Source organism: Amphiura filiformis, chromosome 20, assembly GCF_039555335.1.
Source record: "Amphiura filiformis chromosome 20, Afil_fr2py, whole genome shotgun sequence".
Classification (NCBI taxonomy): Eukaryota; Metazoa; Echinodermata; class Ophiuroidea; order Amphilepidida; family Amphiuridae; genus Amphiura; species Amphiura filiformis.
In genome coordinates, this window is record NC_092647.1 from 58140077 (window position 1) to 58163955 (window position 23879).

The 23879-nt window shown below is 37.0% G+C and overlaps 2 protein-coding genes across 2 annotated transcripts in view; both read right to left on the reverse strand.

The window, feature by feature from the left end:
- The window catches only part of LOC140142108 (glyoxylate/hydroxypyruvate reductase B-like), a 33498-nt gene extending 28471 nt beyond the window's left edge, over positions 1 to 5027 (reverse strand). The window contains exon 1 of the mRNA XM_072164068.1: positions 4778 to 5027. Within this exon, the coding sequence (XP_072020169.1) occupies positions 4778 to 5006 (229 nt within the window). The 5' untranslated portion in view covers positions 5007 to 5027. The remainder of the gene's footprint in view (positions 1 to 4777) is intronic.
- An 8992-nt stretch (positions 5028 to 14019) lies between these two features.
- On the reverse strand, positions 14020 to 15460 carry LOC140142405 (uncharacterized). Its single transcript, XM_072164375.1, has 2 exons — positions 15450 to 15460; positions 14020 to 15358 (listed from the first exon to the last, which is right to left on the reverse strand). The coding sequence occupies exons 1-2, from the start codon at positions 15458 to 15460 to the stop codon at positions 14020 to 14022; spliced, it is 1350 nt and encodes a 449-aa protein (XP_072020476.1).
- Between the last annotated feature and the right edge of the window lie 8419 nt (positions 15461 to 23879).

Below are 23879 nucleotides of genomic sequence, written 5' to 3' on the forward strand. Positions count from 1 at the left end.
GGTCGGTAGGTCGATCCTTTTTTTTTTTTTTCATGGACTCTTCCTTGATTTTTCCTCCATTTTGAAAAGGCTAGTATTGATAAATGCTTGATAATTTTATGGTAAAAAATTGTGTAGTTTTGGACTGGATTTAAAGGTGAGTAACCTGATTGACAACTTCATCCCTAGCTCACTTTACCCCATCAAATTGCTGATTTTGATATCAGGTAAAAGCTCACATTTTTCTCATTAACATGCTAAAATTAGGCGTTCCAAATTGGTATATTTCCGGAGAAAACATCAAAAAACTGTCGAATTAGTCTCAAATATGGTAGGCCTATACCATATTTGAGACTAATTCAACAGTTTTTTGATCATATCTTCGGAAATATACCGATTTGGAACTCCTAATTTCAATATGTTAATGAGAAAAATAGGATCTCTCATTTGATATCAATAAATTACATGATCATGATGATTATCATGATGACTACCAAAATCACTCTGTATAATATGTCAGTAATTCCATAAGGAATTAGTCACATTTACAAGGAACATTTACATGTTCTTTTTGCATGAATGTTTGAAAGTGACGACATTTTATGTTATAGGTAAGTTTTAAAGAATTCGATTTTCCAAATATATCAGGTCACCTTCCTTTAAATGGAATTACTTCTTGTTTTCAATCAAATATGCATATAAATAAATGAGTGAATAACAAATATAAAAGTTCTTGATTCTGTCCAAATTTAAGGTTTCTTCTAAAAAAGTGATTGGGAAAAAAAACCGACCCAAGATTCCCAAATATATTTTTTTAGCCCAAGCATGCTGGCTTGTATGGAAAGAGAAGTGAGAAACAGATTTGAAGACAAAGAACAATGAAAAGAAGGCCACTCCCAACAATCAAGTTAACAATTTTACTGTCAGCCTTTGGGTCAAGAGAAAGGAAGTGCTTATTCCAATCTCAACTGCCACTGTGTTGTTGTTTTTTGAATTTTGTGAAGAACTGGGCAAAAAATGGACAAAGTGGTATGCAAATTGGCGGGGCAAATCTTTTCGTTCTATTGGTGGCATCGGTATCAATGTACATCTGTGATGTAGGCAGTAGCGTAGCCAGCAGGGGGGGGGCAGGGGGGCAGAGTGCCCCCCTGACAAAAAAAATGAAAGAAAAAGTGCCCTCTGACAAAAAATGAAAGAGAAAATCAGGAGGGCAAAGGAAAGAAAAGGGCAAGAGCCCTTTTCTAGCAAAATTCAGGGCCAAAATAGTGTAAAATACAATTTTTTCCGCGCTACGCGCGCACATTGTAACAATAAAGCCCTTTTTAGCCGGATAATGGGCGAAAATAGTGTCAAATACCATTTTTTTGGCGCTACGCGCGCACATCATCCCAATAAGGCCCTTTTTGGGAAGCTCGAAGACATACAGTCTCTACCCAGCAAACACAAAAACGTTTTAAAAACGTTTTAAATAAGTTATATTTTGGCTTTTGGTTTAGGTAAAAACGTTTTAATAACATTAAAATGTCGGGTTATATAAAGGTCATGAAAACGTTTTAAAACGTTTTGTATGAAAACACACTACAACAATATTTTTAAATATTTTCAAAAAATGTTATTGTAAACTATTTTTGCAAACATTTTTGCCAAATATTGTGTCAATACTGAAATAACATTATGTTAAAAATATTTTAACCCAGCAAACACAGAAATGTTCTTAAAATGTTTTTTTCAAAACCTTTTAATTACATTTAAATGTCGGGTTATATAAAGGTCATGAAAATGTTTTTAAAACGTTATTGAAAATATTTTGGGCAAACATTTTTCGCAAAATATTTTTTCAACCCCAAAATAACATTCTGTATAGAATGTTTTGTGTCAAGTTTTCAAGAATGTTTTTGGAATGTTATTAAAACGTTTTTATACCCTTTATATAACCCGACATTTAAACGTTTTCTGTAAAACATTTTGTTTGCTGAGCAGTAGATTATCAAAAAATATTTTTTAAGGTTATTAAAACGTTTTATACTCTTAATATACCTTTTATATAACCCGACATTTAAACGTTTTCTGACAACCTTTTATAACCTTTTGCGAATGATGTCGAAAACGTTTTGTGTTTGCTGGGTATGTATTGTATGATGCAACTGCAATTTTTTTCCAAAATTTTATTTTGCCCCCCTGACCAAGAAAGCTGGCTACGCCCCTGGATGTAGGGCCTTTTTGGCTTCTACCTTTTTAAAAGCATGTAAGCTACATTTCATGGTATTTGACTGTGGGACTAAGTGGACTTTCAAATCTTTGAAAGTACTTATTAAAACGAGGTTTATTTAATCAATAATTAAGGCAGGAAACTAAATAGCCCATTAATACTCAAAATAACAATTTGGCAAAAATATCAAAGTATCATTTTACAAAAGTATCCATATCTTGAAAAGTGTTGATGCTATGTATATAATATTGTCTAGGCTGAGACTATTATTATTCAAATCATGAAATGTCAGAAATGCGACTTGTTCTTGGTTTTGTCAGAGGTTGATGCTAGATGTTTGTTTGCTTGTTTTAACGGGTTTAATCAATTTGCGAGGCATGTTATTAATTGATTGATTAATGTTGATTGATTGATGTTGATTGGATTATGTTGATTGCTGTGTTGATTGATTGACATGTATATTGATGTATTGATTGATGTATTGAATGATGTTTTGATTGATTGATGTATTGATTGATGTATTAATTGATTGATTGATTGATTGATTGATTGATTGATTGATTGATTGATTGATTGATTGAGTTGACAGTGATTCCATCTGAATATCTTCTTACAGTTACACAGATGTAGAAACACATCTTCTACACATAACCTATAAGCTAGCTCCTATAGCCTACTTCTGATTCAAGAGAAATACAGGACTAGTTAGCTCATAATTTTAATATTTTGTGAAATTAATTTTAATAATTGGTTATTAGGCCTAAATAGATTAGAATATGTGTTTTTCCAAAAGTATAATGCATAACCTGAAATTAGTCTTTGGTCTTGATTGTCACAGCATACGAAAAACGCATGTTTTGGCTCTAATTTGGCCCCAATTATTTCAGTTTGACTTAAGTTGACAATAGCTATGTTTCATTTGGCAAAGCAGGGTAATATTATTTTATCCAAAATATCAGTTTATCAGATATCTTATCTCAACTTTCCTGGTCGGACTTAGACTTCTCCGTAGTCCACTTGCCCATTTGCATACTCTGGCCATTACATTTAAGCATAAAACTCTGATTTATATTGATTTTCACATCTGTATCTGATCTTTTCAGTCACCGCACTCCCTCTGTTTGTTAGCTTCCCAAGTGGACTACTGACTTTGCCTTGCGGTTAAGATTTTTAACACGGGACTCTATGGAGAGTTAGGCCAATTTCTGGCCTAACTAAAATTGGCCATGATGTAATGCATCTTTAAATGGATCTGCCTTGTGATTGGTCGCCCATATCTCGCTATTGTTTAAATCTTCCGGGCCCGCGCCATTACCATTAACTACACCGTACACAACTATCTGTGGTATTTGCGGCGCTTTTGTGTTGACGCGAAAGTTAATCTCTCATCAAACATCTAGCGCGTCTTGTACTATACCATGCTTAGTACTTGTGGTTAATGGACTGATAAACAAGTATGCTTGACTGTGCGTTTTTAGAGAGCAAAGTGCCGGGGTAAAGTTCTGCTTAAAATTCAAAGTCCATAGTCGGATTTTCGGGGTTCGCTATCAATAAACTGGTTTATTCCAAAATCAGAATTGTTCAGTATTAAAGTGAGCCATTATAATTATGCAAGATAATGTTGCATTCAGTTACTTTTATTGTCACTAATTATCTGAGACGAATCTGATATTTTTAACTCTTTATGACCATTTACTATTAAATACTTTAATTTTATAAACATCAGTATAATTTAATAATAATAACATATTTTTAATAAAATTTGACTATGGCATAGTCTAGGTCGGACTAAGTATGGCAGTCAATAACAGGAATGATATAGGCCCATAGGGCTATGGGAGAGGTGTCGTTTCCGCCAATGTGCATGATTTTCCTCAGGAGGTGGAAAACGGTCTAAAACTTTCGTTTTTGTTACTTATTGACCTTAACTCAAAAACTGCAAGACCCATGGAAATGCGATTATTGCCCAGGATTATGGCTTTCTTGGCTATTTCCTATTGGATTAAAAGCCCAAAATGTTGCGGTGCATGGTGGGTCTTTGGGCGCTGACGTAAAACTGCGTAAAATGGTCAAACGGGGTCAAAATAACTTGTGAAAAAAACACAGAAATGTGGGGAATGAGCAATTTAGGGGTCTTCATGAGGTGGAAAAAATAAAGGATCATTCGGGACTATATTATGGTCAAATTTATAGGGGTTTTTCGGAACTGCGAAATCCAAAAAAGGGGACCATTTGCGGGAGAACAATACATACCCATATTGTCATTTGTGTTACGTGCCCGTCCCTCCCCCTCCCCCAATTAATCTGATAAAATACACTGCAGTTTGTTTTTTGATTAAAAGGCTAAAATTGGAAAAGTATGGCTCGAATTTAACAGCAATGTTCTTACTGTCGGGCTACCAGCTTGAAGACCATTGATTCACATAATAAATCGATGGAAATATATGCCTATAATTGGTGTAGGCCCTATACAGAAATTTCCATTGGGTTATTTTGCAATACTGCATGGTGAAAATAGTGCTCATTTGAAATTGCAAAAGAATTCTACAAAGTAAGCTTACCGTTGACAGCTGTTGATAATGTACTTACCAGTATAAAATGTTGCTGGTGATTTCAATTTCGCAATATGATCAAATTCGGCAATCGTGTTCGACTTGGATATAAATTTAATCTCTGCACCAAGACATTTTTTGCTCAGTGCCTCGACGAATCTATCTACATCAACAACAGATGCAAGCTCTTTGCTATAAAGTGTTACCTTTACTAAACGGCTTGTCATTTTGTTAAATAGTTGATTTCGTAAAAAAAAAAACTTCATTCAGCTTATTATACTATCATACTAGTTGCTCTAGAGTTGCCTGAACACCCTTGACCCTGTCCGTGAGCTAGTTTAACGTGCTCAAAATATTTCCGGACTTCCGTATTGCATGATTGTAGTTGTGTTTTGCCATTGTATTTTTATTGGAGAATCAACAAAAAACAGAAAAACAAAAAAACAAAACAAAAAACATGTAAACAACCAGGGTCTGATTTACCATTGGGCCAGATGGGCCCGGACCCAGGGCCCCCCAAAATCGCCCTGAGCATCTTCCTTTTAGCCCGAAAAACACCATGTTTTTGGCCAAAATAGAGTAAAATTGCAAAATTGTGCGCGCTTCCCTTTCTATACCAAATTTCACCTTCATTTTGAGCTTAGATAGTCTGAATAATAATAATAATTTTATGCATTTCATTTTCTTAATACCAATTATGTTTTACTGACCTGACAGTTTCGACCATCTTGGGCATGTTGGGCCATCGCCATCTTCAGAGTGATGTTTTTGGATCCAACTTCTGTACACCAACAGAGGAGGACGCACCAGCGCCCATCTGAAGTGGATCGTATTAGTGACTAAGATAATGGACCCCTCGTCTCTGTTCATAGTGCTCGGTGCTCTCTTCCTTATCCAGCTTGCTTCTACGACGGGTTGAAAGATATATCAAATTACTCGTCTGATATTAAAGGTCATATATAGGCCTATTGCTCGGACAAAATCATATCATTGGCAAGCTAATTTTATGAGGACAATGAAAATGACTCCTTTTTTGAGAAAAAAGACGTTTAAAATTGATATTCCGCAAAAACCAACTTAAGCGATGAGTTCCTTCGAACGAGACAGATTTGACCTAGAAAAAAGTTGACGTCATGAAATGAGATGTGCCTGCTTTGAGAGAAGGGACTATAAACATTCTCAATGCACAGAACGTATACTGTTGTTGTCAGAAAAAAACTCTGAATTAAGTATTACAAATTTAATGGTTTTTAAACATATGGATAAAATCAGCCGCTTCTTTTTTATATATTAGTAAATTGTGATATTACAATTCATATGTATATCAATATCATGAGAAATATTTGGATTAAAAATAAAAAAAATATTTTGAGCTTAGAATTTCAGCGTGATCAATCTGAGACTAGTACATGAAGAGCTTATTTCCAAACCGTGTTTTAACAGTCCACAAACTCATGTATCTGATTTCCCTGTGCAATATTGCAATGCTATAGCGGTTATCCACTTTACTCATGTGTGACTTCTAACAAAGGGCGCTAGTTCCCGTATTATTCCTCATTCAAACCAATTCAATGCACGACCTCGGAGTTACCTGCATGACTTTGGCGGGCTATTTTGAAACACTCATTGTTGCACATGCAGGTACTTCTTTTGAAAGTCCTAAACAAGGTATTGCAGTCGTTGATAGGATATCCTCTATAGGTATTATAGTTTCAGTTGGAAGAAATATTACAAAGCAAACGCATAGTAACAATACAGTGTGAAGCTTTGTTTCCCAAATGAGAACAATAGTCTGTATATTGTTATGCAGCATTGTATGGTAAATAATAGTACAACTCATTCATGCTAATGTCAAACCTGTCAAAGTGATTGTGATTGTATCTCATAAGTAAATGGGAGCATGATAGTGTCCGCTTCATTTACTTACGTTATCAGCCCGCTGCCTTGGAAAATTAATTTCGCTTCGAACGGGGGAAGAACACGTACGAGCCCGAACTTTACCAACACAATTTCTCTTTTTTCAGGAGAAATACGCATAAAAAATTGCAACGAGTGTCAACTTGTAATGTAATAATTATTCTCTTCGAATGGAGATAAACTTGTTTTTGCAATAGATGGGTGATTCTCTGAAAAGAGTAACTTTTAAGTCCCGCGACTTCCGGCGCTCATAAAAGTTTTAAAAGCGGATTTTTTTTTTCGTTTTTTGGCTTAGTCATGGACTTTTGTATGTATAAAAATAGTTAAGAACATCCAAGTGGGGAAAAATTAATTTCTAGGAGTCAAAAAATTCTTCAATATCTGACGACCCCCCTGAAAACCCCATGTCCCGATGTCACGCACCGAATTTTAGTGATTTTGTAGTATTTTTGTGAGCAAGTGTGGGAAGTGAAAATTACCACTGACTGGGGTAAATATCATGTCTAAGAAGGTTTAAATGCTTAAAACCACTTCTAAAGTCAATATTATGGAATAATTCAAAATTTGTGTCAAAAATTGCTGTCCCTTGGTTTTGCATCATTGCCGTCACATTGGCATCAAAACGACTGGAGGTGAAGACCAAATATCAGAGGTCAATAATTTGACCCTGTACGCTGCCTTTTACAGACGACGAAAACATCAACCCGGAATAGGTGCACATTGGCACTCTTTTCCTGCCAATTTTGAGGGTATCTTCAAGTATACACGCGCGTACCTTTATTCAACATCATCTCCAAACGTTTCTGATCAATTTGATATAAGTCTTATTGTTGAAATTTTCCGGAAAATAATGATGGTTGAATATGTCCCACAAGCTGTTGTGGTGATATGTAACGCGTGGGTAAGATTAACCCTGCTATTAAACGTAAGCAATGTCTGAACCATCATCTCCGCTACATCAGTTGGCGTCACAATTTGCCGTGGCGGAGATGATTCTCTATAGGAATTCGTGTAGAAATATCATCTCCGTCACATCACCATCATCTCCATCACATCACCGGATCTTGAGATACAGCGAAGTCCAGTTTAGTTTATCAGAAAATGCTTACCAATTCTAGACCTTCTCATCTGTATGAATTTAATTTTCAAGTAGTGTGAAAACATTACTGAAATCAAATGTCTGTGACGGAGATGATTCTCTATAGGATTTTGTGTAGAAATATCATCTCCGTCACATCACTATCATCTCCATCACAGCATTGTCATCTCCATCACAATTGTTGTTGACCTTTATTTGACCTTTGACCCAGACAACATGGAATTTACTATTTGGAAATGTAATTGATATTGTATGTGTTTACTATGTCAATAGAAATTTATTTAGTTATTTCAAGCAAAATTATGAATATACTTAAGTTTGTATAAAAAATACTAACAGACATGACATTTTCCGTACAGCCTGCCTCTCATTGTCCCAACTAAATGACGAAAGTACAAAATCATATTTTTTTTAATGAAAAAAGCAAACATGAATCAAGCAACTTACAAGTTATCCATAAAACTCATAATTAAGAGTTTTAACAATTTTTTGTCCTTATTTCTTTTTTGGCCTAAATGTGACGGAGATGATGCTCACCTGGCACAACCTGCAGATTACGCCCTCTATAATATAGAGGGCGCCCTAAAGATTGCGCCAAATATTGTTTTCATGCACTAGAGACTTACATCCTTACAGATATGTAAAGGAAACATTTTTATAATCATTTTCAAATTCATATTTGCCTATCTTCAAATAGTACACCTTTTCAGAGAAATACCCAGATATGCCCTTTAACAAGGATTAAAAAATGAATAGTTTGTGCTATCTACGACCTATCGTTATTGCGTTACTAAACCTCATTTTTTGGCAAATTGCACGTTTTTGGTTGTATGATCACCGACCTCAATGGCAAGGGGCAGCCTATTTATTTAATAATCACACAAAGAGGTACGGGGCAACCTACTTTGTTGCAAACTCTCTGCAGTTGCATCAGCAGATAGGCGAGGTCTGCTTGTTTTCTGTTGACAAGGGACAGTCTTCAGTCTTTTCAGAGCCACCAAACCTTTTAAAGTAGCAGATAGGCGAGATCTACTTGTTCTCTGTTGACAACAGACAGTCTTCAGTGAACGGCTCTTTTCAGAGCCACCAAACAAACTTTTTAAATTAGCAGATAAGCAAGGTATGCTTGTTCTCTATTGGAAAGGGGGCATTCTTTACTGAACGGCTCTTCTCAGAGCCATAAAACCTTTTAAATTAGCAGGTAGACGGGGTCTGCTTGTTGACAAGGGACAGTCTTTAGTGAACGGCTCTTTTCAGAGCCACCAATCCTTTTATATCAGCAGATAGGCGAGATCTGCTTGTTCTCTGTTGACAAGAGACAGTCTACAGTGAACGGCTCTTTTCAGAGCCACCAGTAGGCAAGGAGTGGTATACATGTCTCATTCTTAGGTACTTTATCCTGAAGAAGTCAGAGCTACTCCTGACGAAAGCTTGACAGGTCTAAACTTGTCCGACGGCGAACCCGCTAAAAACTTACCAATTGTTCAGTTCTTTTGGATGTTGCTTATTTTTCCATATTGGAAAGGGTGCATTATAAATGTAGTATTAAAGGGTTCGTAAATTGCCAATGAAAGCCCTCATAATAACCTCAAACACGGAATAATATAGAATCTCCTATATTTAAAAAATACAAGCTTCTATTCTTGACACCTACATGTACGAAATAAAAAAGTGCAATAGAGCAAATAATCGATATTTATGTAAGAACCAAGTTGAACTTTCCCATTTTTGAAAGTTTCTATAAAAGCCACACTCAATAGTCACCTTCTGCGAAAAAATGAAGTGAATCTCAACTACCATTTAATTTCTATGAGTCCTTTTGCTGCGATACCCAATTTCATTATTTGTCCACGAGATACCATGTATTTTGAATGAGAGCACACAATCCACGATAAAAGCACCAGCTCTGAAACTGACTTTAACTTAAATAAGGTTGATTTTAGCGTTATATTAACTTCTTTTCTTTCTGTTTCAACCAACTTTCTAACATTTTTTGACGTCCTTCATACCTTACTCTACTCCAACTGCAGTTTTTTAAATCCAAAAATGTCCAATTTACTGGAAATTTTGTAATTCACTCCACTTCAATTTGCGCGCATTTCATTTCGACATTTGATAAAACCCGCCTTAAAATTTGTATGTTTTTGATAGAGAATAAACATCTTTAAAGTAAAGGTAAAATGAAAATAATAACAAACAATCTTTCTTCTCCTTAAACAAGGTTTAAGGGCAATAACACTTTGGGTGTTCAATTTTATTTCAATGCTAATGAGGTTAAGAAAATGGCAGTTGTTCAAAATCTACCTTACACGGTAAATGCTAATTCCTTGAATTTTTCACACAAGGTCACTAATGGATATATCATTTATAAAATGTTTTAAAACCTAAAAGGTTCAACTCGGTTCTTAAATTAAAATGGATACTTTTCTCTATTGCACTTTTTTTACTCACCCTGTATAATCGGTTTGAAAACAACATTTAATTCATCATTCTTTGCCAGACAAAACGCGGGGGTGTGCTGTGTTTTCGAGTTATGAGATAAATAATGGATAACTTATAGTGATTCCTGCGTGCCACCTTAACAAGAAATACAGAAAAATATTCTTCTTAAAGCTTAAAACAGCTTTTCCTTCAAAGTATCTATCAGAAACACTGGTTTTAGTCTGGAACTTATTTCAAAAATGTATAAAAGAATAATATAAGGTCTCTTTCTGATTTTGTATAGGCTTAAATCCCTGTAAATTTGTATAATTCTGTTCCGAGTAAATGAAAAGGGGGTGTTCACCTCAAGCCGTCGAGAATCTCATGCAGAATCTGGGGATTCTGTTTATGAACAGGTAGCACCTTGTTTGTCCAATTTGTGTGGTGTTGTTAATTGACATGATCGATGTCAAAGAATGCAAAATTTAGTTTACATCCAACCTAGACTTTGCATGGATTTATGTGTAATTATGTCGAGCCTTTTGGATGCATATTATTAGTCTGTCGGCATGACCCATGATATCTCCCGGCCTCCCATCAAATTTTTTATATAAGGAAGTAACGATCTTCCTTATGACACTTTATGAAACAAACGGAAGGAAATATGTATCATATTAGATGTGTCTATCTGTGCTTTCCCTCATGTAGTTTTCCGTTTTCTTTCAAGACAAAATAATAACGCATTTAATTTTGTTACCAGTGAAAACATAATTATGAATCAGCAAGTTGATCGTAAAAGCGTTCTTCGCAAAGTTTTCCAGTATTTCAGGGACATCACCAGGTGTGGTCCCTCTAGTCATGATAATGGCAATATTGCCCTATACTAAAAACACGACATATTCGGAAGTTCGTACTTCGAGTCGAATTCAGTAGCATGGTTTCTTAGTCACAACTTAAAGCCATAACATTTCCATAAGAAATAGAATTTTTTTTTTTTTGGTATAAAATGTTAGTTTTCACTGTCAGATATGTCCTCTTTAATTTGGGCCCAAACAGACGAGGCAATACAAAGAAAACCGCTATTTTACCTGCACATATGTCGCCAATGCGAGTCACTCATTCGAACGTGAGTCGTCTCGGTTCTTTTGATATGTCACGATCGCCCGTTGTACGTACTGTGTTATGCACATCGTGATGATCGTGTACGCGTTCGACTAATATATCCATCGTAATAATAAAACGACGGTTCCTGCGATTTATTCAAAATCTCGAATTTTGACAAAACTACAGCACCTAAAGTCTTGATTTTTGCAGGATATATCAGTTTACTAAAGTACATAACAATCGTGCAAAAAAACTGAAAAATATTGAGGGCGTCCTCATCAGCAAATGATATAATATGGCTTTAAATAAATAATTTATATAGATGTTGGTCTTACGTTTTTGATGTCAAGATCCCGGTGCTCTAGATATACCGGCATTTCACCTCAGTTATTAAATGCAACAATAACATAGTTAGGCAAGAATTAGAATAAAGCTTCCTTTTTTGGTGTAGGGTCTAATTTCTGACTCGTTCTTGAGTCTATCGCTGTTCTTTAGCGAACCCTTTTTGTTCTATTTCTTGATCACACGATTTGGTCTGACGAATTCGGATGACCCATTTCTCAATACACGCAAGATTTGCATACGATATGACAGCTAGGAAACACAATACTTATCGTTCTTGTTGGCTCTCAAACTACAGGTGTTTTATTTCCTGGCACAACATAATATCCATCCACTTATGCAATAATACGTAATCTTTACGTAATCTTTACGGTAGAAAAGGTAAATCTACTCCGAGATGGTCAAACAATTGTGTGACTTTTATCTTATGATTTAGTGCATCTAGCTGGTAATCCAAAATAGAGGGCGCCAGTCAGGTACATTTCCAAGTCAGAAGGTGGTGGCTACATACCGGCCCCTTAATTGCCATGTGTCAAACATGCAATTACTAAGCACTTCTTTTTAATTAACAAACAATAAATTTTGATCCAAAAATGGCAAACTAAATTTGGGCCAAAACATTGCCGAAATTTAACAATAATCTTTTATCTCCAACTTTACTGATCCTGTTGAAAGCTGAATATATCACTTATTGATTCAACAATGGCGCTTTATGGAGATTATATACTGTCTATAATGATTTCTCCACTAATATAACTAAGTATACCGGTAATGTAAGAGTTCACACTGTAGCAGCGCTATAGTCACATTTCACAGTCATAATATTGTTCAAATGATGCTTTATAGTTCTTTGACTGTGGTATCAAACAATTTAGCAAATTTCACTAAGAATCACTGGTTCCATGAGTTATCTTGAATCCTAATCAATAGTGTTTGTGTCCTAATCACAAATGTCCATTGTCCAAATAACATAATCCACATCGGTTCGGCACTCCAGATGAAACATTGGAAGAAGATCATGCGCTGCTGGCTTACTGCTCCAACGCTGCTCCTTACTGCTGGGTTCCCTGGAATCCGACGGTCCATGATGAACTTGATGAATTACAAACTCGCTGGATCCATTGATCAGCAATTCCGAAGCTCATGCTCCAACATGAGTGGTACAAACGTTTGCTGATCCTCAAATTATGGTCGGTAGTTCCGAAGCAAATGGCTCCATACAGCCATAGGTGGCACAAACGATTACCGACGCTATTACTATACTCAAAAATATTTTTATATTTTTTGATTTCTTTTTTATTCAATCTTTCTTTCATACAATAATATTTGTTTTTGTTGGTGTTTATGGGTGTTTCGTGTCAGTATGATTTTTTTCTTCAAACCGAACAACGACATGGCAACTCGAAAACAACATGGTTGCCAATTACAAGTACAAGTACAAATACAAGGAATGCTCTATTTCCATGTTAGGCAATCAAATGTTCACGGATGACTTCCATCAAAGAATCAAACCTTTGAATCATACATTTCCATTACAAAACATATCCTCTCTTATCAATCCAATGCCTTTCAAAACATTCCACAAACAAATTGCACAACAATTGTCCATGTCCTGGCCAGAACACACAGACAAGGTTGTGCACCATTGGAAAATAGACAAATTCAAAACGTTCCATAAAGGCTCTTCACCAAATTCTTAATAATCTTACTCCGATAAACCCATTTGATTTGTGTTACCGTGTTCGCATCTGCGCGAGTGCTGCATCGCGTACCTACGCACTGCGCAAGTGTCTCCTAATGAATAAATTTGAATTGCCTGCGCAGATGTCTTTTGCATTGAAGACCTACGCACTGCGCAAGTGTCACCTAGTGAAATCTGTTGTCAATAGGCCATGATTTTGATGATTTTTAACAACAAGACACCTGAGACATTCCCTACCGGATACATCAAGACAAAGTCAATCTAACAAACATAAAAGACATAGGCTCTGGACTTCAAGTCTCCAGAAACCATGGAAACAGAGAGCTTATTCTTCTGCCTCCAACAACAGGCACAGCTTGCTGATGGGCCTCCGTAGGGTGGATGACTTGGTTCGGACATCAACCTGTCGCACTCGACCATTCTTGTCTGGCAGAGTTGTGACGATCTTTCCCATCAACCAGGAATTCCTAGGAGCTGACTCATCTACTATGAGAACAACGTCTCCAGTCTTCAGATTCCTCTGTGGCTGCAGCCAGCGCTGTCTGCGCTGAAGTTCAGGTAAATATTCCTTCAGCCACCTTTGCCAAAACAGATCGGCCAGGTATTGGATCTGACGCCAACGTCTACGAGCGTAGATGTCCTTCTCGACAAAGCACCCTGGTGGCATGTCCGCCCTCGGTCTCAGCAACAAGAGTTACCGGGGCGCGATGACATCCAAGTCATCCGGATCATCCGACACTCTTGTGAGTGGCCTGCTGTTCAACGTCGATTCTATCTCACACATGAAGGTATGAAGTTGCTCATCCGACCTGCATGTCTTCAGGTGTTGTTCATTGAGGATGGCACACATTAACTTCCTCACAGTACGAATTTGCCTTTCCCATACTCCACCGTGGTGGGAGGCTGCTGGTGGATTGTATCGCCATTCAAATGTGTGGGATGTTGAGAAGTTCTGTATTTGGTCTTGGTCTAGTTCTTGCAGAGCGCGCTGTAACTCATTGTCCGCACCGACCAAGTTGGTTCCGTTGTCAGAGTGAATTACTTTGACTGGTCCACGCCTTGCTATAAATCGCCTAATCCCATCAATACAGGAACTAGTGTCCAGGGTGTGAGCGACTTCAATGTGGACTGCTCTGCTATTCATGCACGTGAACAGCATACCGTATCTCTTCCTAGTTACTCTGCCCTGCTTTATATGGAAGGGTCCGAAGTAATCTAATCCAGTGACTGTAAAGGCTGGATCATCACTCTTTACTCGGTAGGCGGGAAGATCAGCCATCTTCTGTTTGCTAACTGGCATTCGGTGTTTTCTGCAGATTATGCACTTCCCTAAGACTGACTTCACCTTAGCTCGAGCCTTCACAATCCAGTATTTCTGTCGTAATTCGGCGAGAACGTGGTTACTACCCTGGTGATGAATCTCTCCATGAATATGACGGACTATGAGAGTCTCTATGTGGTGATCTTTCGGAATGATGAGTTGATGCTTCGCATTCTGCGGTATCTTGGCGTTTTTCAGTCTACCGCCTACTCTTACCATCCCATCCATCACCTGTGGGTCTAAATTGGTAAGCTTTGAGTCTAGTTGCAGAGATTTCTGTGCATGTTTTATGATTGCACACTCTGCCTCTTCCAACTCCTGCACAGTAAGTGCGTCTGTGAAGTTGTGACTCTGTCTCTGTTTGGTTCTAAGAATCTTCTTAAGTCTCAGCCACCAGGCCGCTGCTCTTCTGAGCCTTGTCCAGCTGGAGTAGTGCTCTATCAGCTGGTCTATAGCATTATCTTGGCTCTGGTCTTCAGCTGTAACAGCGTGGACTTCCACGTCTGTGGACTCTGGAGATTCTTCTGATACTGCCGGTTCTACACCCGGCCACTCTTCCTCTGGTTCTGACAAGAACGCCGGCCCCTTTATCCAGTCTGGCCTTTCTACCAGCTGCTTGACTGACAGGCCTCTGGATGCATGGTCTTTGAACTCATGGTTCTCATAAGACTGGAGCTGGGTCTTCAAATTGTCCAGGCTATCTTCTACTACACTGCAGAAGTAGGTTTGAACTTGCTTGTTGGATCTTCCTGGAATGCCGTACACTGTCCATCCCAGGGGTGTGAGTATAGCGTATGGCTCACCAATTTCTCATGTGGCTAATTCCAGCGGCATAGTGGCTGCCGGAGTGTTGCTTCCAATCATCATTGTTACCTCTGGAATACATGGGTACTCGCTTGGTATTACTGGCAACTGTATATCGCAAAGGTGTGCCCATCTTCTCAGATCTTCTTGAGTCTGTGCGTCCTTTGCGGAGACTGGAATCTTGTCTTCGATATACACCTGTGGTAACGGGATGAAATTCTTCTGATTTAAATCACCCACTAGCAATTTATCCAACACCACCTTTGAGTTCACGGTTTTCTTCGAAGTCAAAGTTCCTATTAGCAGTTTTCTTTTTTGAGTCCTCAAGTTCATTCGCTGTTGTAGTAGCGAAGAGGCGAAAACCGCATCACAACCGTTGTCCAAGAAAGCATATGTGGCTATGTAACTATCGCTGGCTTCATGCTTCACCAATACTGGTATTATGGTCATTAATGGTGAGGTATCACTACTTGTAGCTGCTGAAGCTAGAGTCTTGGTGCAACCAGTCACTACATTACTGCCACTAGCAGTTACCTCTTCTTGTGACTTATTTTGTTTAGGTGATTGAGATTCTTGCTCTCGTTTGTCTCTATGCATCGCAGTTGGATGTGTTTTCTGACATTTACTGCACTTCAACAGATCCTTACACTGCTTCTTAGGATGTCCTGCTTCCAAACAACCAAAGCACAATTTTTTGTCAAAACAGAAGGCTGATTTCTCCTTAGGTTGCAACTTAGAGAATTTTCTGCATTCCATGATCTTGTGCTTGGTGCCATCTCCACAGTAGGTGCATGACTTGTTTGAAGCTTTCTTCTCTGTGACCTCTTGAGCAGTTGTAGTGAAGGCTTTCTTCTTGTTGCTACTGAAGGATTCTGAGTTCCCTATTCTACCAAACACTGGATTCGCAATTATTCTCGCCTGTCTGTCGACAAACTGAACAAGATCGCTGAACTTTACTGTATTTCCTTGTTCTTCTTCAATAGCATACACTTTATTTCTCCATAGATTCCTGTGTCGGTATGGCAGTTTCGCAACAAGAATCTTCAGGGTGTTAGAATGATCTAACTCACTTAAGGCATCCACTGTCTGCATCATGTTCTTACACTCGGTAAGAAATAGCGAAAAGGCATTTAAGCTTTTGTCTTCATCTTTAACTTCTTGCCAGGATTTGGCCTTCTTCAGCATTGCTTGTGCAATTTTATGGCCACTTCCAAACTTCTTGGCTAAAGTTTCTTTAGCTTTCTCAAAGCCTTCCTTTGGATCCTCATAATGAAGATAGCTTTCTACATATTTCTTGGCATCTCCATCTGTATGCTGACATAAGAACTCCAGTCTTTCTTTCTCATCATCTGTCTTGTCCTCGACACCAAATGCGAAGGCTCTCATAAATGATGTATACTTTAACGGATCTCCATCGAAAGTCTGGATCTTCGTCTCTGGCAATAAAGCTCGCAACTGCTGTTTTATCAGCAATCTGGTCAATTCACTAAGCTGTTCAGCTTGATCTGCAGAATGATCTGCCTGTCTTTGCTGTTGAGGCTCTGTTGGTACACTAGTTGTTGGAACATGTGGGGGGCCAACAGGCTGTGTGGGTACACTAGTTATTGGAACATGTGGGGGTCCAACAGGCTGTGTGGGTACACTATATGGTGGGCCAAAATATGGCTGTTGCTGTGGTCTATAGTCCATGTAATATGGCATAAACTGATCATACTGATCTACGGGTGCTGGTCCCTGCATATGTCTGTATGGCTTCATAGGAGGTGCATTATCATACACATGTCTTGGTCGGAATGTATATTCCTCAGCATAACTATCGTAATCAAGCCGTGGCCGGTTCACATCACGTTCAGATCTGTGGTCTTCCAACTTTGGCTGTCTAACTTTCGGCCTGACTACTGGGTCTATATTTCTAGGTTTCAACGAAGCAGGAAGTCTATTTGGTAGCACTGGTACTTCCAAGTTCACCTGTACTTTCTGTGCTGACTCCTGATGATGAGGTATTATATTCCTATCATCACACTGCTTTATATTAGAAGCCAATTTAACATGAACAGTTTCTCCCTGTGGTTCAGGAGATATGTCTTGACCAGCTGCCATAGACCTGTCTACATGTACATCTGATGTAGGCCTTTGCATTCTGACATCAGATTTTTGCACAACTGGTTCCTGAATTTCAACCTTTCCAGGACTATCATTTTGATTATCAAGCCAACTTTGTACGTTTTTTCGGCTGTCTATAGTAGATGGTAGAGGCGAACCTTCCTGACTACCTTCAGATGTACTGAGATTTTCATAAATTTCTAATTTGGTTTCATTTGGGTAACGTTTGCCTTCGTGATATCAATGTGATTTATGGTGCATTCCTATATCAGAAGGGGAAAAGGATAGAATCTTAAGTTCAAGGAACCCAGTTTTAATGATTAAGATGATTGTACTAATATATTTTATTATAATAATATTATGTTACTGGATTTTTTTCTCACTATTTGAACATGTAGACTTCTTAATTGCAAGCTCTCTGCAAAAAGTGTATGTTTGTTCAGTCTGTTGCTTTCATAATACGTGATTATACAAGTCTTAGTACTTGTACATAATAATTCTGATTATTTTTCGTTCACATTAAACAAAATTTATAGATTTGCAAAACGATCGAGTTTGATTAATTTGATGTACATAATAATTCTGATTATTTTTCGTTCGTATTAAACAAAATTTACTGATTTGCAAAACGATCGAGTTTGATTAATTTGAGGTGTTAAATTTAATTCTATTTTGTCGGAGAAATTACATTTTTCTAACCGTGGCGATCAAAATAACTATGCAGGCGAACATATGTCATTTTTTTCAATTCATATCTAATTCTAAAATTGCATATTTAAAACAAAATCAACGCTTCTTAGCACCGACTTGAAAATAACCCCTTTATTATTTGTGGAAAAAGGGGTATTCTGGTACGATCTGCAAATTGATCTTTCAAAATGATGATTTAAATTTTATTTGTTAGTTTTTCCTGTCTTGTATGTAAATCTCTGGGAAATGAAAACATCTACAAATCTAAATATGACCGCCCATTATCTGTGCCAATGACGTAACATTTGACCTTGAACTTCTATAACATGTTAAAATGTCATCGTACCATATCCTAAAATATGAATGATTCGAACTAAAAAGTGAAAGTAAGATTTTGTAATTTTCAGTAAGAACACAATTGGGGGGGTTTAATCCCCACCCTAAATGATTTTGTTTGCACACTACACCCCCCTCTCATGTCACCCCAGCAAAAATCACACAAAAGAACATTTCAACCCCATACCCCGCCCCCATTGAAAAAAAACTTGCACCCTTACTTTGGGCTAAAATACTGTAATTTTTTCCTGCCCTTTGTCCGCAATTATCGACGTAACACAGGGCCAAAATGATGCTCACCTGGATATATTTTTTATCTTTGCACCCTAAGACAACTGCACATGTAAAATACTTGTAAAATACCCCCAAGATGATTTTTACAAAGCGCACACTGTATGTATGTCATCCACTCAAAATCAATGTGGGTTTTGTTTTCATTTTGCTCATTCTATACAACTTTTTACCGAGAAAATACACAGGAATCAAATTTTATTAATATGATATGGTTATTGGTGCCTTATAAATGAAAAGTTAAAATAACACCGAATTATTTATGTTATCGATATGCAGGTGTGCTTAAAATATTAATTAACATGGTTAAAGGGTCACTCGGTCATCCAGGAACTCAAACCGTATTGCATGAAAATTGTAGATCTGTTTGCGTCACAAAATAATAAATATACACTATTTTACTATCAGATATGCTTTATTCCTGCGTTTAGATCTTGAACGCGTAGTATCAGATTTGCCGATTAAAGGCCTATTCGGTGATCCCAGCGAAGTTGTAAAAAAATTAGAATTCTGTGAAGGAGAAGTCATTAAAATTGTTAGTGAGTATTTTTGAAAGTTTGGCAAAAAACCGAAGAAAACAGCAGTATTGACAAAGTTGAACTCCCATTCAAATATAATCTACTTAATGTAGAGAAATTATATTTTTATGTAAAATGTCCTATTTTTGTCTTTAAAACACGGCCTTCGGCTTAACCACTTTTAGGCTATATTAGCACACATAATGACATTAACAAAGGTGCAAAAAACAGAATTTTGGTAATGATTTGCAGAATGGGCAAATCACTGAATACGCCTTTAAATCCCGAGATTTATATTAACATGATTAGCTTTTGTCACAAACACAGCATGCATGACATTTTACTTAATGGAAGTAATTGAAATCATACATAAATGAGAATTTTGACATCAGTTTAGGGCTTACATTAATTTTTTTTGTAAATTATTTGGAAATAATGAAATCTAATCAACTGGGCCCATATCTATTGGAGTGATGAGTTGATTAATTATATTTTATTTATAATTAATTAATGTCACTACCTTAATGAATGTCAATCTTGTGTTGTGTGTATTGTACCATCATTAGAGAGACTTTCGGGTGTTTTTCGGGTGCTCTTTTGGTATCAAGACATGTTTATTGTGATAAGAAATGTCTTTAAGATACGTTCTTTCATTATTCAATGTTTCTTTTTCAAGAGAGGGGTAGAAGCCTCATTGTAAAATTCGTAAAAAAGATCGAAAGTTTTAATGAAATCCTAAAAGTAAATTTGAAGTTGAGAAAAAAGAACATGGGACAAAGTTTAAACAATGGATTTGCCTTACAATAATACCTGTTTGTATAGCTGCTTGTATCGGCAATTTATTTGCTCAATTGTGAATGGAGGGTATCTGCAATAATGTAGCCTTCGTCAAAACACTTGTATGCTTGTAGACGAGGTTCTACGTAATTGCTTTACAGATGTATCAGTTTTCCAATATTTATAATCTTTTAAGATTATAAATATTGGAAAACTGATGGAGGCTCCCACCAGTGGCGTAGCGTCCCCAATCGATCTGAAAATTTAAGAAAATCACATAGGAAAATTGCCGAAAAACGGCCTGTACCTCCAATCAGATCCGGTGCCCCCCAATCATGGTCGGTGCCCCTCCCCCCACGCTACGCCACTGCCTCCCACGAAAACTCCAACATACATAACGCACTTGTATGGCAATTATTTATTACCTAAGATTACTTGTATGGATGATATATAGAGCGGTATTTGAGGCTCTTGGTGTCACGCACTGTTGCTATGAACACAGCATCATAATGTGCTTTTTTTCAATCCCGGGATCCACGCACACCACCACACGTCATAATAAAAAGCCAATTGCACAGAGTCACCCCAGTGGTGATTTACTCTAACCAAATTGCCAATGGAATTCAAGCGATTAACACCATCGGTGTTAACACAAGTGCTTAATGGATTTAAAGTCGATTTAAAGTCTCAAATTATACGAGATAGTACGAGATAGACGCATGATTAGTAAAGTGATATGTGCCAGCGTCATTATTTTAAGCTTTCACATGTCTGTGGAATTAGCTCCATTAGTGCTCAATGCTAGCTCACTCGCAAGAATCAGGAATCCGTAACCCCCTCCCGCACGCGTAATTATGGTTGCAGAAAGAAATTACGCCTCCCGCACCTTACAATTTAAGGATGATTGCATTAGCAACTAGAGCAGTGATATCATTGCACAATACTACCACCGGCAGCTAATTTTGTGTTGGATTACTCTCTTAAAGACAATGTTGTCTTTTTCTTTAAAGGTGTGAAACTATTTACAGACTTGCTTTACTCTTTTAGAGCATTGGACTGAGTTTTCTTCTTTTTTCTTTTTTCTTTTTTTTTATTGATTTATAAATTTGTATATTTATTTATCTATTTAGATATTTATTGTATTTATTCATTTATTTATTTATTTATTTGAATTCTCAATAGTATTGGGAGTGGTGATAAATGGCATTTACACATAAAGTGCGGAAAAGTAATTAATTAAAATAATGCAAAGTATCAAAAATCATTTGTGTTTATAATAATACTTTGTCAGCAAGACTCACTTCAAAATAATACCAAATGAATATCTTACAACATGTATACACGTAAACTGGCCTCAAAAAGAAACTTATAATTTTTCACAAGGTCATATCTTAAAATCCTCTCCAAAAAAATGAACAAAAATTGTACACAGGATTACTTCAATACTCTACTCTAAACACTGGTCAGTAACCAAACAGTTGTCCAACTAACACAACAGTAAAATGCACTGACACGGAACAGCTTCCGGGACCACATTCACAGGCGAATAATTGGAACCCAGCAAAAGAAATCTGTTGGGCTGTGAATGTGGTCCAGGAAGGTGTTCCAGTGTCATTTTGCTGTTGTGTCAGTTGGACAACGGCTTGGTTACTGACATGTGTTTAGAGTAGAGTATTGAAGTAATCATGTGTGTAATTTTTGTTCATTTTGATAGACAGGATTTTAAGATATGACCTTGTGAAAAAAGTTTCTTTTTGAGGCCAGTTTAGTTGTAGGTTTTTGCAATGGATTCTACAAAATTTGTCTCAGGTCAAAATATGATATGATCTTTGGTATATTTATCTCAGAAAGCGCACACGATCTACTGCCATATAACAATCATGGTTTTATACCTGGACATTGGTGTAAGATTGTCACCCATGGGCAATTTGCGAATTTAAAGGTCAAAGTTAGTTCGTATAGGGTCAAAATTAAAAGTGGCCACATTTTGTCCAAACTCATGCCAAAATACTGCTCTGGTCACAAAGACCCAGAAAATGTATAGATTGACACTATAAATTATATAAAACTTATCCTTACCGAGTTAAGAAAAAAAATGTCAAACGTTAAATTTTGGGTTCTACAAGGGTCAAAATAGGTCGTATACTAGTTTGCGTAAATGGTGGAAAAATATTGTCTAGCAACAGTTTCCATGGTTTTAGGGCATTGTTCAAAGGATGCTCCTTTGTTTACAAACGTGACGTTATAAATGTGTAGTGTTTCTTAGAAGTTACATTGCTTACTTTAAGCTCATTTAAAAGGTATTAATGCAACTAATTAATGAAAACTGTCTTGTAGTCATTAGTTTTAATGAGCTAAACACAACTTTAAGATAGCGTAATGCAATTTGCTAATAACAGGTAAAAGATCCTGTTTGTGGTAAAGGCGCTATCAGTAATCATAGCGAATAGGAGTACAATATTTAAAATCGGTAGGAACATGAAGAAAGAGTGACGGATGTGTCTGTAATATCGTTGTGTACTTTTTTATATTGAAAAACTTCGCAAAAAGGAAGACAACAGCAGTTTTGAAAAAAATATGAAGTCTATTTAATTTTCATAATATTCCATACGGACACTCATCCAACATTGAGTAAACGTGACTTTTTCACCTTTGTCTTACCATTTGCAGAGAATGTTGGCACACATAATTTCTTGATTGATGCAAAAATCTGATGTTAGATGATTTTTCAGATTTTCTGATATATCAAATCACTGACAGTGACTTTAATTGTAGTAATCAATACTGATCAAAGCAAAAATAAGCATTTATTAAAAATAACATTACTGACAAGTTATACGAGTCACGGAGGGTACATGAATGGTCAGAAAAAATATTCAGTGCTGTATCTCGGACAGGTAGTAGTGTGGATAGTGTTCGATCATAGTAGACAAATATGCAAGAGAGCAAGCAAGCATTATATTTAGCCTTAGGGTAACTCTTCGAACTACAGTAAGGGGCGCACCATTAGATGTCCAGGGGGGCATGGGAGTTTTGTGAAAAAAAAAACTTCGCCCACAAGTGAAACGAAAAAAAAACTTCGCCCACTAGTGAGATGGAAAAAAAAAATTTTGCCTCACTGATGAGTAAAAAAAATTTCCCCCACCCAACTTTGTTTAAAGGTATACATTAAAATTGAAAAAAAATTCTGCCTGACCCTAACTCCCATGCCCCCCCCTGAGAATCTAATGGTGCGTCCCTAAAGTTAAAGTTACTTATCAGTAAAAACAGATATAGTAAACGCATTTCTAAACGGTTTACATGTTTGCGCAACTCTTTCAAAAAAGATTCCTTCCATATAAAACATCTTTCAAATAAAAAGGGGAAATCATGAATCATGGACGGATAACCAATCTATACAGGAAAGGAATTCCAAAGAAGTGGACAAATCACAGTGTTAGTCTGATCCTCAATATTATAGATTTTGGTGTTTGATGTTTATCTTCGGTGTACAAGGTTCGTGTCTCACAGGCTGATTCCAGTATTCTCAATTCTTCACGTCTGACACACTCGGGAGAGTGGAGGTTTCTGTATTAACAAACAACATCAGAAATCATTTTGGGACACTTGTAGATTTTACGCATCTTCGCCCCGCTTTGACAATGTTGAGTGCTAAAATGGAGTTACATATTATTGTGCTATTATACACCCCAACATCGCTTGGGGCAGAAAGGA